This window comes from Eleutherodactylus coqui, chromosome 4 (assembly GCF_035609145.1).
Source record: "Eleutherodactylus coqui strain aEleCoq1 chromosome 4, aEleCoq1.hap1, whole genome shotgun sequence".
Classification (NCBI taxonomy): domain Eukaryota; kingdom Metazoa; phylum Chordata; class Amphibia; order Anura; family Eleutherodactylidae; genus Eleutherodactylus; species Eleutherodactylus coqui.
Genome location: NC_089840.1, coordinates 245936540 through 245950446, shown reverse-complemented (window position 1 = coordinate 245950446; position 13907 = coordinate 245936540). Strand labels below are relative to the sequence as shown.

At 42.2% G+C, this 13907-nt stretch overlaps 1 protein-coding gene across 2 annotated transcripts in view; it reads left to right on the top strand.

Moving 5' to 3' along the window:
* Positions 1-11717, top strand: part of BLNK (B cell linker) — a 64177-nt gene extending 52460 nt beyond the window's left edge. For both annotated transcript variants that reach the window (XM_066601009.1, XM_066601010.1), the window contains 6 exons: positions 123-192; positions 1023-1066; positions 5792-5856; positions 6943-7026; positions 7107-7262; positions 11382-11717. In XM_066601009.1, coding sequence (XP_066457106.1) covers positions 123-192; positions 1023-1066; positions 5792-5856; positions 6943-7026; positions 7107-7262; positions 11382-11501 — 539 coding nt within the window. In that variant the 3' untranslated portion in view covers positions 11502-11717. The remainder of the gene's footprint in view (positions 1-122; positions 193-1022; positions 1067-5791; positions 5857-6942; positions 7027-7106; positions 7263-11381) is intronic.
* The last annotated feature ends 2190 nt before the right edge of the window (positions 11718-13907 follow it).

Sequence of the window (13907 nt, the reverse complement as noted above, 5' to 3'; positions counted from 1 at the left end):
TACTGTAAAGCCAACCCTTTTGGGGAATTAAACGGATGTTTTTACAGTAAAATTAATATATTTTTCAATAACCTGATCTACTGCATATAATAAGAAAAGTTCATCTGCATTTTCTATTACAGACAGGCCCCAGGTTATGCAACGGCAAAGAATACAAAGTGCCGGAAATGAACTTCCACCAGTACCACATAAGTAAGCCACCATAGTAAAATGAATACTTGGAACTTATTTTGATGCTTATTTATGCCTTGCATGAATTCTTGATAGCCCAACCAATCATGTAGCCTATCAGAAACATGTCCACCAAGTTCAACCGGGTCTTAAAGAGGTCATGTTATGTTTCCCTGAACTATGAAATAAACATAGGAGAGAGGACAGGTCTTCTTGAGAATGAAAGCACTCAATTTCTTTTAATGTCTTAGCCTCTTAATTTGGATACATGGCGCATCTCCTCCATAAAATCATGCCTGATACCCATGCTGCATAGGTAGGCTGAGATTAATGGTTTTTTGTCATGTGTCAAGTTTTAGACAATTCCAAGGCATGTACAGTAGTGGTGGCAACAAATTAGGTTGACATCTGCCCCGCTAATGAACTTATGACATAAAAATGGGAACGTCCTAATTTTCTGTTCTCTCCCCTGAGATAGGGACATTAGTTATTAACCCTTTCCAATCCACTGTCTGCCGTCTAAAGACATTATGATTTAAGGCTGTACAACTCCAATGTTGGAAGACGTCCGTCAGGGTTCTCTTACTGTATATTGCCAGCCTCTCTCATTGTATAACAGCAGAAAAAGAATAAGCCTCCTAGGAAAATCAGGATACAAATTGGATTGGAAAGGGTTAAGTAAAGTTCCATTGAGCTGGTTTTAATAAATCCTAACAGGTCTCTACTTTTACTCTCTCTCCATGTAACTTGTTTACTGTTAGATGTATTACAGATGTTGAAGACTTTGTTGTTTGATCACTTGGAAAAATACTTTTGTTCTCAAGTTTAACAAATGGATCATTTTTCTCTAGGTTACCGTTTCAGCTTCCTAAACCTCACGTAATACCCCTACCAAGTAAGTACCTATATTGTGACTATGACGATAAAACATGCGTTATACTGAAAATAGGGCAATCATACCATGAGCAAGACCCTAAATACTCCTATACGTATGGTAACATATATATATATATACATATATATATACTGTGTGTATATATATATATATATATATATATATATATATTACTGTAGGTCCTTGCTATATTGATGTGTAAGGAACTAATCTGGTGACTGCTAACCGTAATATCACTTTTCTGGCTCTACGCATTTCAGTAGTATACTCTAATCTGCCTCATCGGGAGCCTCATGCCAGGTCAATATTAATACTAAGTGTAAAGATAAAATAGAAACTAAAGGACGCCCCACCTTGATGGTAGACTGGGCGCTATGTTGATAATGGCCATTAGTTAGATTAGTATCTTTTGATTTGATTACAAAATAAAATTAGGTTTTTTGGTTTTTTTTTCATTTTTCTGTTCTCCTACAGTAAATAGGGTATTTGAATATAGGGGATAATCCCCTTTCAGTGAACAAATATACAAAGTGGTTTATGAACTTTTATGTCAGTATCATTTAGTGCCAGCCTTAGGTTAGATGGCACCCTTATTCCCTAATAAAAAAAAAAAAATATATATATATATATATATATATATATATATTTTGCACTGATATGCAGTCTGCCCATATTCTGCTTGTGCATAAAGCAGCAAAATAGCAGAATAACCACACCGGAATGGCTCAGTGAACAAATACTGTACCAGAAACAAGCTCAAAACATAAATACAGCACCCGAACTTAGCTCAAAACATAAATACAGCATCCAAACCAAGCTCATAACATAAATATAAAGCATCAGAACTAAGCTCAGCACATAAACGCAGCACCCAAACTAGGCTGAGTACATAGCATGACTATAACAGGGTTGTGCTATTATAATACTATTTTCAGAGCTCCTTACTTACCAATGTTGCTTTAACATGTCTGATACACGCCTGTCTTCACTAAGATTCATCTGGTTGGAGACGTGTCGGTGCTTACTTCAGTAACTGCACACTTGCCTACTACTGCTATGACCATTCTTGTGGTCTCATTGACAAATTTTATGAAACTGCCACATAGTAAATCTCCACATTAATGTAATCCCGATGGGACAACTCGCTTCCTCCTACTAAATCAGGACCCTCCTATCCTCTCCAGCCTGCAGTGTGAGAAGCTACATATAGTCCTTTATAATGTAATATTTCTGTTATTGTTTTCTTTACAAGTTAAGAGTCTTGAGTAACTTTTTTTATTGGGTAACCTTTGTTCACATAAGCACTATAGCTTCTGTTCTTAGAGCGAACCCGCTATCAATCTTGAAATGTCTAGTTTAGTAATGTATTTTCCATAAAAATAACAATGCTGGAGCATGTTTTTTTTTTCCAATTCTGTGTCATCGTCCCTCTGTTATTCCTCCTGGAATTATATAAATACATTCACAACTGGGTGTTACCTTTCCTCAAGTCAATAAGGAGTGTCTTTATGGTATCCTCATTGACAAGGGGACTTTATTTCCAGGTAGGAATAACAAAGGAACCACACAATGCAGCGTTCTAAGAAAAGAATGCATCTCATTGAATGATGATGGTTCCAAGTGCATAACTTGAAGCTCCTGGGTCCAAATGCAAAACCTGTAACAGGGCCCCCAACTATAATGCTTTATTCATAGCACTGGGCTCCCTATATAGAGAAGAGAGGCCTTATGGGCCCACCTAAGGCTCCTGGGGCCAAGTGCAACCGCATCCCTTATAGTTACGCCCTTGGATGGTTCTCTCAGGTTTCAGGGTTTTTTTTTACAGGAAGAGTATCACTGCAGTCTATGTACTTAATCACAAGCCAATGGATGCTCAACATAATGGAAAAAGGCACTAATGTGAACAAAGCGTGTGTGACGCTATTCCATTCATGTGGGGACCATTAGAACCCTTGCTCTTGGGATCAGTTGGGGTCCCTACGGTCACACCCCACCGATCGTAAAGTTATTTCCTATCCTGTGGATAGGGACCAGCTTCAAAACTTGGCAAAACCATTTTTAATACAGGTCAAAGACATCATGTAAAATATGCTCAATATCAATTATTCCCTGATTAGTTAATACTTGTGTCTTCCAAGAGGTCCATGAAAAGCTGAGATGGTAAAACCCGGCCCTCTATTTCTGGCCACCTGTCAAAAATAGTCAAGTGCTTCAGTGCAGTGCTGTCTGCATAGCTCTTATTGAATTGATTGAGATCTATGGAAACAGTGTAGCACGGCGCTCTACGCTGTTACCGTAACTCCTCGAGTTATGGGAATGGTGCAGTGTGTGCGCTACGCTGTTTCCGTAACTCCCATTTCCTTCTATGGGAACAGTGCTGCGCTGAAGCTGAGATAGGAAGACCCCTTTAAAGCAAAGCTTTAGGGTGGTGGTCCACAAATATTGGGCTGAAGTTGTAAGCTCAGGTGCAGCCTGGCAATAAAGAGCAAATAGCGAGCATTAGCGGCATTCGTATAATGGCACACAGTCCAACTGTCAAGACCACAAATGCTAAAAAGCAAGTCTGTGTAAATTACGATACGAAGCCTCAGCTGTCTGACGTTACACTAATTAATTTTGCAAACATTCAGTAGTCCTGACATCTCCAGAATATATTCAGGCACAGCTGTTGCCATGGTGAACCAAACTTCCAAAGCTTCAATAATCCATCACAAATGGAAGTACATCATCTCCAATTTTTTGAAGAAAAAAATATTCCAAAAAACGTCTTTGAGCTTGAACGGGAGAGGATCCTACTAGACGGATCCAGCCTGCAGCGCACATAACTAGTAGCACAGAAAGAGATATAAAGCTTCCATAAATATTAGACATCACAACTTAAGGCCCATTTACACGCAACGGTTATCGCTCAAAGTCCGTTCAAACTATCGCAAGTGAGCGATAAATGTTTCATGTAAACGCTGGCATCGTGCACTTTGCGTCTGAATGATGATTTTAAGGTGAGCTTAAAATACATTGTTCAGCCGCAGAGAGATAAAGTATCTCTCAACAGACCGCACGCTATTATCTCCATGGAACCTGGCGATTACATTGTATTCTGCCAGCAGCCCGTGTAAGAACAATGCAGCTGTGTGCTGAGCTCAGACCAAATGCTGGGCTCTGCAAAGAGCTCATGGAGGCCCTTTTACATGCAAATGAAGATGATCAAGTGTTAATGGAGATTAATGTCCATTAACAATTTATGCAAAACGATTGCTAAAACTTTCAATCTTTCAATCGTTTGAAAGATTAGCTTTGCGTGTAAATGGGCCTTTAAGATCTTTTCACATAGCATTGTTATCCCCGATGCGTTTTATCCCAGGTTTACATCTTTGTTCCTTTTTTGTTTTTTTTTAGCTGGATTGAAAAGCGCTGAGGATGCTTTGAAGGAAACCTATCACTTCCCAACAGCACCATAAAGTTAAAGTTATGGTGCTGTTAGGGGAGGTGACTGGGAGCCGGTTGATGTATTTTTTATACTTGCCTACTCTCCTGATCCCGCACTGTCGCCCGCTGAAGTCCATGCACAGCAGGAAAATCTGACTCTCTTCAGATTGCCGTGCAGATGCTCTCCCGTAGATTTGTATAGCCAATTACTTTAATCCATTTCTTATATGTTGGTGATCAGTCCTATGTGTACAATGATATCAGGGTCATGCACATGTTCTGTATAGGTGAAGGGGGTGGTTCCTGAGAATCACGACTGACCAGGACTTCTGGTCAGTCCACGAAACCTCAGCCAGCACTTATGCAATCCAATTTGTATCCTGGCTTTCCTAGGGGGCTTACTCTTTTTCTGCCGTTATACAACGGTGCTATCTGCTGGCTAAAGCCAGTACTGCATGAGGTGACACGTTGGATAGGCTCCAACAGCAGAGGCTGGCAATATACAGTAAGAGAACCCCGATGGACGTCTTCCAACATCGGAGCTGTACAGCCTTAAATCATAATGTCTTCAGACGTCAGACAGTGGATTGGAAAGGGTTAATGATAGTGTATTGAGTGGGTATTTTATCAATATTTTTGGTGAAAAACCCCAAACCACTTAACATGACAAATGACAAGATAATTGTAATTGTTGTATCATTTAAAACTCATTCTATACACATTTCACACAATTAGACCTTGAGTCTTAAAAATCCTGTTAACTTTTTTTTCACTGCCGTATGGCGATCATTACAGCTTCCAAAGAAATTGTAAGCTAGCTTTTCCAAACTTAGACAAGGCAGACGTGGCACGGGCGGTTGCGGAAAGCTGAGTGACCGCCTCTATGTGAGTTGTAACTGTTCGGAAAATAGTTGTCCCTTACAGTTCACCTTTTTTGTTTCGGGTCAAACTTTGCTAAAAGTTTGGTTCAGCGCAAACCCAACCCTCGGGCAGTTTGTGTTGGTGAACCCACTAAAACTTCTGCTCCTTCATCTTCTTCTTCCTCCTCCGTTTTTTTTTTTTTTTTTGAAGTTCCGTTCAAACAAATTCGGACCAAACTCAACTTTTTGCCCAAATCCTGCAAGCCGGTTCAAACCGAACTTTTTGTCACTAGAATTAGCAACACACTGATAGAGGAGGCCAATTCAACAGCTCCTATCTACTTGGACGTATTTAAGGAGGAAATGCACTTAAAGAAAGACAGAACTTTGTAAATAATTTATTAAAACGCTAACATACAGCATTTATATTTTCATGTAGAGCCTCCTGAGCCTGGAACGCGTTATATGTGTAGCCCAAATCGTCAATGCAGTCCAGTGGAACAGGTAAGAACAGAAAATATAGGGAGTAGATTTTTAGCCTGTTTGAATTATTTTAATAGATCTGCTCCATGGAGTTCCCCGTTCTTGGAATCAGTAAGGGTCCCAGCGATGAGAGGCCCACTGATCAGACTTCTATCACCTATTCTCTGGATAGGTGATAAACGTTGTTTTTGCCACAACCGCTTCAATTGCCTCAATATGCACTGCTTGGCAATCACACCTCGGGAAAACGATAAAACTTCCCAGGAGAGGCTCTTTAAGCTACATCAAAGAACCTGATAAACTTGTGTCCTGAATACTTATATCATAGAATGGTAGAGTTGGAAGGGACCTCCAGGGTCATCGGGTCCGACCCCCTGCTCAGTGCAGGATTCACTAAATCATCCCAGACAGATGTCTGTCCAGCCTTTGTTTGAACACTTCCATTGAAGGAGAACTCACCACCTCCCGTGGTAACCCGTTCCACTCATTGATCACCCTCACTGTCAGAAAGTTTTTTCTAATATCTAATTTGTGTCTCCTTCCTTTTAGTTTCATCCCACAGATCATACACATTTTTTTGAGGGGGGCGATCAATATTTGATAGCTAACGGTCCAACCTACTGGACTCTACAATGGGATTTTCTCTATTTCAAACAATCTGGCTTTATATTGAACGGTGAATTTCCATTAATTCTGCATCTGATAATCCAGAAGGTCTAAAATTCCAGCACATGTTTCCAACATGTATCTACAATATAGTGTGGAATCTCACAAGGCGAGAAGCAGAAGAATGAGTAGAGATAAACATCTAGGACATTTCTCAGATTCCACCAGAGTAGTTATTTGCTGCTCTCCCTTTGAGGGACCTTCCTTATCCATACATTACACAGGCAGCTCATCCATATTAAATAGTCAACACAAAATGATTAATTTCATTTTTCAGTATATTTGATAATTAGTCACTGATGTCCATAAGACCCCTTCATAATGCTAGATTTAATGTTAACTTTTTTAGCAACCAACGAGTATATTCACGGACAGTGTTTGTATATCAGTCACGTTGTGCCCATTTAGTAATTTAATATTGTATGCTCTTTTGTGTTGTAGGATGCCGATGTCCTTAATAAAGAGTGGTATGTTTCCTCATGTGACCGACGCAGAGCAGAAGAAGCTCTGACTGCTACTTGTAAGGTATCGCTTCCCCTTGTGCTTAAAGTTCTAAGTAGCGAAAAGAACTAAATAGATTATAACGATACTTTAATTTCCAACAGGACGGATCCTTCCTAGTAAGAAGGAGCAGCGGACAAGACTCCAAGCAGCCATTCACCCTTGTAGTATTTTACAACAGGCGAGTGTATAATATCCCGGTGCGATACATTGAGGCTACACGACAGTATGCTCTGGGGAGAGAGAAAAGCGGAGAAGAGGTATATAACTTTCTATAACCTATTATAATACTTTTGTCTTTCATGCTGAACGATTCTCGCGGGAATCTAAACGATAATCGTTCAGTGTCAATGTCGGTAGCAACTGAATGATGAATGATAATTCATTTGTCATTCAGTTTCTGCAGGCATAAAAATCAAATGCTGATCGGCTGGTATAAACAGGTAGTTGCTCATCTATGAACGACTGCCTGTTTACTGTGAATGGAGGCGGGCGGGCCGTAGCGAGCTCCGCCTCCATTCACTGAGCAATCCTCTCTCTTGTGTGAAAGCACGGCGGCGATTATCACTGGGACCATTGTAAGGCGCTTCTATGCCCAACAGTCATCCTGTTTGAAGGGCCCTAATATGCAGATGTGCAAAAAAACTTTTTTTTAAATAATAATTTCAACAAAACCTTGGCACGGGATATGATTATTGTGCGTAATTCTTCTAACAAAAATTGATAAAATAACAAAAACAACCCCTTTAGGTTTTGTAGAAACTTCTCAGTGTTTCATGTTGTTGGGGCCCTCGGCAATTTGTTTTTACCTGTGAAGAACCTGGCAGTTTTCAAACAACTTGTGCTTATTAGAGATGAGCGAGCATACTCGCTAAGGCAAATTACTCGAGCGAGTATTGCCATTTTTGAGTACATGCCCGCTCATCTCAAAAGATTCGGGGGCCGCCGGGGGACGGCGAGCGGTGGGGGAGAGCGGGGAGGAGATCCTTCTCTCTCCCCCCAGCTCCCCCATGCTCACTCCCGCAACTCACCGCTCACCCCCGCCAGCCCCCAAATCTTTTGAGACGAGCGGGCATGTACTCAAAAATGGCAGTACTCGCTCGAGTAATTTGCCTTAGCGAGTACGCTCGCTCATCTCTAGTACTTAGCAAAACTTCTAAATATTTACCTAAAATGATGTGTTGTTTTTTTTTGTTAAAAAATCACTAGCCACCAGGGCCTCCGTTCCTCCTAGCTTCCCGCCCTCTGTCTGCTCTCAAGTGATTGACAGGAGTGTCTAGGATAAGCTGAGCAGAGGAGGCGGGAGATGAGTCATTATGCTGACTGATCTGTATGATGGCAGAGAGGAGGCTGGAGGAGGAAGACCTTAACGCACAGAAATGATGCAAGAGTTAATGGTGATTTATCTGCTGCTAGTTATTCGCATGTACACTGTTCAGTCTTGCTGTACACCTCTATATGACGATCTGCCTGTGTGTTACAGAAAACAATGGGTAGTTTTTAGAGATGAGCGAGTATACACGCTAAGGCACATTACTCGAGCGAGAAGTGCCTTAGCCGAGTATCTCCCCGCTCGTCTCTAAAGATTCGGGGGCCGGCGCGGGTGACAGGTGAGTTGCGGGGGGGAGAGAGGGAGAGAGAGATCTCCCCTCCGTTCCTCCCCACCCCCGCCGGCTCCCAAATCTTTAGAGACGAGCGGGGAGATACTCGGCTAAGGCACTACTCGCTCGAGTAATGTGCCTTAGCGAGTATACTCGCTCATCTCTAGTAGTTTTCTGTGCCCCGGTCTATACAACACAGCATAGCAGCCAGGCTCCTCCCAGCAGTCCTGAGAGAATTGAGATGCATATGTACACCCTGCAAATAGGGAAAAATACAGAATACAATGGCCATAAATGGTGTTGCTCGTATTGTACACAGGGCAGCTTGTTTATTTTATTTTACACATTTATATAGTGAATACTTATTCCGCAGTGCTGTACATCATAAGGTCCACATTTTTCTGAAAAGTTATTGGACAAGTTAGGTACTTTTTAATATTGACACACACAGGAATTAAATTATTACATGTGTCCCATTGAAATCCATTGGCTGCTGTCTAGTAACTAGATATGCTGGGTCTTTCAGAGTGACAGATGCTGTTTGTAGTCATACTCCACTCTGGATAATAGATGAGACTCCTGAACAAGGGGCATAACTCACCTAAGAAGGAGAATGGCCTAACCCCTTCTCAACCGCATGACCGATATTTAAGTCGTGTTGTGAAGGGTGCATGCAGCTGGTACGGAAAACAAGTCTGCTCCATACCCAATGAGACAGCTGATGGCTACCGGCAACTGCTACGACTGGCATTGGCTCCTAGAAAGCCAGTCAACCATTTCAATGCTGTGGTTAAAACTTACCATGCGTCTAAACAGCCAGGAGGAGGAGTGCCCTCCAAGATGCAGTTGCAGGGTGCAGATGGGTCCACATGGCAGCCTGTAGCTAGTGAATGCTCCCAGGGCTGCCATGCATGGATGTCTATGAAGCCCTGCATTCAGCAGGGCTTAATAGACAAGACCAGCATTGCAGTATATAGCAATTTTTAAAGTATTACAATGTATAGTACAAGTGATTGCAACTTCAAGTCCCCTATGGGAACTAAAGAAAATATTTTAATACCATTATTTAAATATTTAAAAAATGTGAAAAAAGAAAATTCAAAGTTTTCCTATTTTCCTATGAAATATCTAAACCATAAAATTAAACCACATATTTGGTATTGCCATGCTTGTAAAAGTCTGAACTATTACAATATGGCCCAATGTCCAGGGGCAGATTTTATTTATAAAATCCACGTGTGCCCCCTGCACGGAAGATCAGTGCGTCTTGCTGCCCATATAGATGCATTAGCATTAGAGATGAGCGAGCATACTCGCTAAGGACAATTACTCGATCGAGCATTGCCCTTAGCGAGTACCTGGCCGCTCGGAAGAAAAGATTTGGCTGCCAGCGGCGGGCAGGGAGCGTCGGGGGAGAGCGGGGAGGAACGGAGGGGAGATCTCTCTCTCCCTCTCTCCCCCCCCCCCCCCGCTCCCTCCTGCTCACTGCCGCAACTCGCCTCTCACCCGCGCCGGCAGCCAAACCTTTTCTTCCGAGCGGGCAGTTACTCACTAAGGACAATGCTCGATCGAGCAATTGTCCTTAGCGAGTATGCTCCCTCATCTCTAATTAGCATTCGTAGTGCAGCTAAAGGCATGCGGATGTGATTTTCTTCCCGGCATGCAGGTCGCACGCAGCATGCTCCATTTTCCTGTGGGTCTGCTGCACGGACGGCTCCCGCGGCTTCCATTGGGGCTTATGAAAGCCGTCCGTATCCGCAGCACACCCACACATGAATATCTGCTCTGCCACAGAACCGCAGGAATTTGGGAAAAAAGTATGTGCACGGCGCATGCGCATGGCACGCTACAGGCGTGCCGAGCACATCCGCCGGGCCGAAGAAAGAAGATCCAGCCGCGACGTAGGGGAGATCCGCAACATCTGGACGGTTAAGTAATAAGGATTTTCTGGCCTCATGTCTGCGGGAAAGGAGGGATCTGCGGCGGGATCCTGCATGGAGAATCCGCGCAGGCCCAAATTTTCCCGTGGACATTAGGTCTATCTCATTATTTTTCCTGCACAGTCAACAGGGTAAAAAAAAAAGTACAAAATTCGTGGGGTAGGGGGTGTTACCATGGCGCAAATAAAATTAAATAAAAAGTGATCAAAAAAATATATATCTATGCCAAATTGTATTAATAAAAACTGCAGCTCACCCGAAACAAATGGGCCCTCTCACGGCCCAATCTGTGAAAAATGTAAAGTTCTGGGTTTCAGAACATGATGACTGAAAACAATTTCTGTTGTAAAAAGTTTCCTTTCTTTTTAATAGTAGTAAAACATAAAAAAAACAAGTATTTACTAATGGGCAGAGTAGGTCGTCTAACCTAGTAATGGAAAAAAAAGACCATTTACATTTTGGGTGAAAATAACGGATCATATGATGAGATTTAAACAGTAATATAAGATCGGACTTTACTTTGTATTCATGACCATGGACTAGAGATGAGCGAGCACGCTCGGTTAAGGCAGTTACTCGAGTGAGCATCGCTCTTCTCGAGTAACTGCATACTCATCCGAGCAAATGCGGGGGGGGGGGAGCGAGCGTTAGCGGGGGGGATCTCTCTCACTCTCCCCCCCTCTCCTCCCCGCCGCCCCCCCCGCATTTGTACAGATGAGTATGCAGTTACTCGAGAACAGCGATGCTCACTCGAGTAACTGCCATAACTGAGCGTGCTCGCTCATCTCTACTATGGACGCCCGTTTTAATGTTGGCTACTTTTTCTTCCTCTATACAGAAATTCAGCAGTGTGGCAGAAATCATTGAAAATCACCGTCAATTTCCTCTTGTGCTAATTGACAGCCACAACAACACAAAAGACTCAACAAAGTTAAAACAGGCTGTTCGAATCCCTTAAACTATTTGCTGAACACTCATGTCACAGTGGAAATTTTACAAATTGAGACGAGGCAACAAAGGATTTTTTTTTGTGAAACTGGAAATAACTCGAATGGGCTCCTTGATTTGTACAGTATATAGATTTCTCCATGGACGGCTCTCACCACCTTGATTCCTGTATATACTTTTTATAACCTATTCATTTTGTGTGCACAATAAATCCAATTTAAAGCAAGCTGTGTGCGTTTCATTGCGGTATAGTTAAAAGAAGCCATTTGCTATAATTACATGAGGTTTGCTTCTCCTTCACATCCAGAGTCAAATCTAAAGTTATGCTTACGATCCAGAGTTCAGTGCGGATAAATGCTTTTAGGTTACAGTTATGACTGCACTGTAGCGGTTGCACCCGTCTATCCAGCCTTGGGATTGTGTGCGAGATCAGATCCTCATTGCCTTCGGATTTCCATAAAATAGAATTCAGTAAGGGCGTATTTACATGCAACCGTTATTGCTCAAAATTCACTCAAATGACCGAAAACAAGCAATAATCATTACAGTGCCATTGAGCACTTTTCGTCGGAACAATCATTTTAAGGTGTACTTAAAATCCATTGTTCAGCCGCAGAGAGATAAAGTGTCTGTCAACAGACCGCATTCTGTGTTCTCCACAAGAGTTGGGGGTTACATTGTATCCCAACGAGAACCATGCAGCTGTGTGCAGAGCCCAGCATGTGTTTAATCACACACTGGGCTCTGCAAACAGCTCCCAGAGGCCCTTTTACACGCAAATTAAGATGATAAAGTGTTAATGGATATTAGTGCCCATTAACACTTTATGCAAAAAGATTGCTAAAACTTTCAATCTTTCAATCGTTTGAAAGACTAGCTTTGCGTGTAAATGGGCTTAAGAGCAGAAAACTGCACCATTGCCTTTTTTTTATGCAAATATAATTTATAAATCTATATTAGTTTTCTTTATCACTAATTCTGATCATTTTTTTTCATCCCCATAAAATACTTCTCTTAGATAAGAAAGAGTATAGAATTATTATAATAATAATATAATATAAAATGTAATAATAAATAAGCTGAAATATATTTAATACAACCCTCTGGGGTGCTTTTCTTTTTCCAGGGCCAGCTGTCACCTTTTTTTTTTTTCTTCCCTGTTGAAGGGGATTGCCAGTGATGTGATTGTTGGCAGTGTTGAGGGAACGAATTTACTACCATACTGCTCAGTGCTGTTTCAATGATCCAGGCATGGGTCAGGAAGGGTATTCCCTTTCCTTAAGGGGTTTTCCAGGGAAAGAACTATTCATGACCTATCCTCATTGAAATTAACGCGAGCCGCGCCTGCAGTTACAAACACCGGCCACTTCACAGAGGTCGGAGCAGAGACTTCCTCTCCAACCTCTGTGTAATTGCGGCATTGTCAGCAGGCACACATTCAGCTGATTAGTTGAGGTCCCGAGCGATGAACCCCAGCCCATCAACTATTGATGACTTATCCTGAGGATGGGTCATCAAGAGTATTTTCCCTGGAAAAACCCCTTTTTAAGATACCACCTAGAAAATGTGTGAGAAAATGCCTAGGAGGTGAGTGTGGAGATTAAGGTCCAATGTCCACGCACAGATGATCCGCAATTCAAGCCACCCATAGACAATCATGGGTGCCCACAGCTGAATTTAAGCATGCGGATTTGATTTGCGGACCAGAAAACAAATTGCAGCATGCTCCATTTTGCTGCGGGTCCCGCACGCATTTATCTATATTACACTCATGTTCGGCACTATGGAGTAATTCCAGCAACCTCAGTGGTTCTGATTCACAATTCCAGCAAGTTTATTGGTTGTTTGGGTTTTCTGATTCAACCTCAATGGTTGTTTGGGTTGCCTGATTTAACCTGATTGGTTGTTAGTGCAGAACTTGAGTGTAATATAGATATACGCGTCCTGCACGGACGGCTTCCATTGAAGTTAATGGAAGCCATCTGATTCACAGCCTGCCATAGCTGACAATACAGACGGGTCGCAAATCCTGCAAGAAAGCATGAGATTTAAAAAAAGAAATAAACAAAAAAAACTCCACGCGCATGTGCAGTGGTACGCCCATCCGCATGCCCGCCAACATCCGCAGTGGAGAAGATGGAGCACCCGCACATCTAGGCAGAGGATCTGAACGGGTAAGTAATGTCCTCTTGCCGTAGGCAGGGTGAGACTACACTGCGGACTCCCGTGCATGGAATCTGACCTGCCCGTAGGCATGAGGCCGAATAAGGCCATCTTTGCTCCTCTGGGAGATATGCAAATAAGAAAAATGGAAAAATACCCCTGCAGCGCCACCTAATGGAAATCTGCATTCCTACAAGTCAATGTCAGACCCTTTATACAAGTCTTTATGACAATGATTGGCAATTGAAAAACA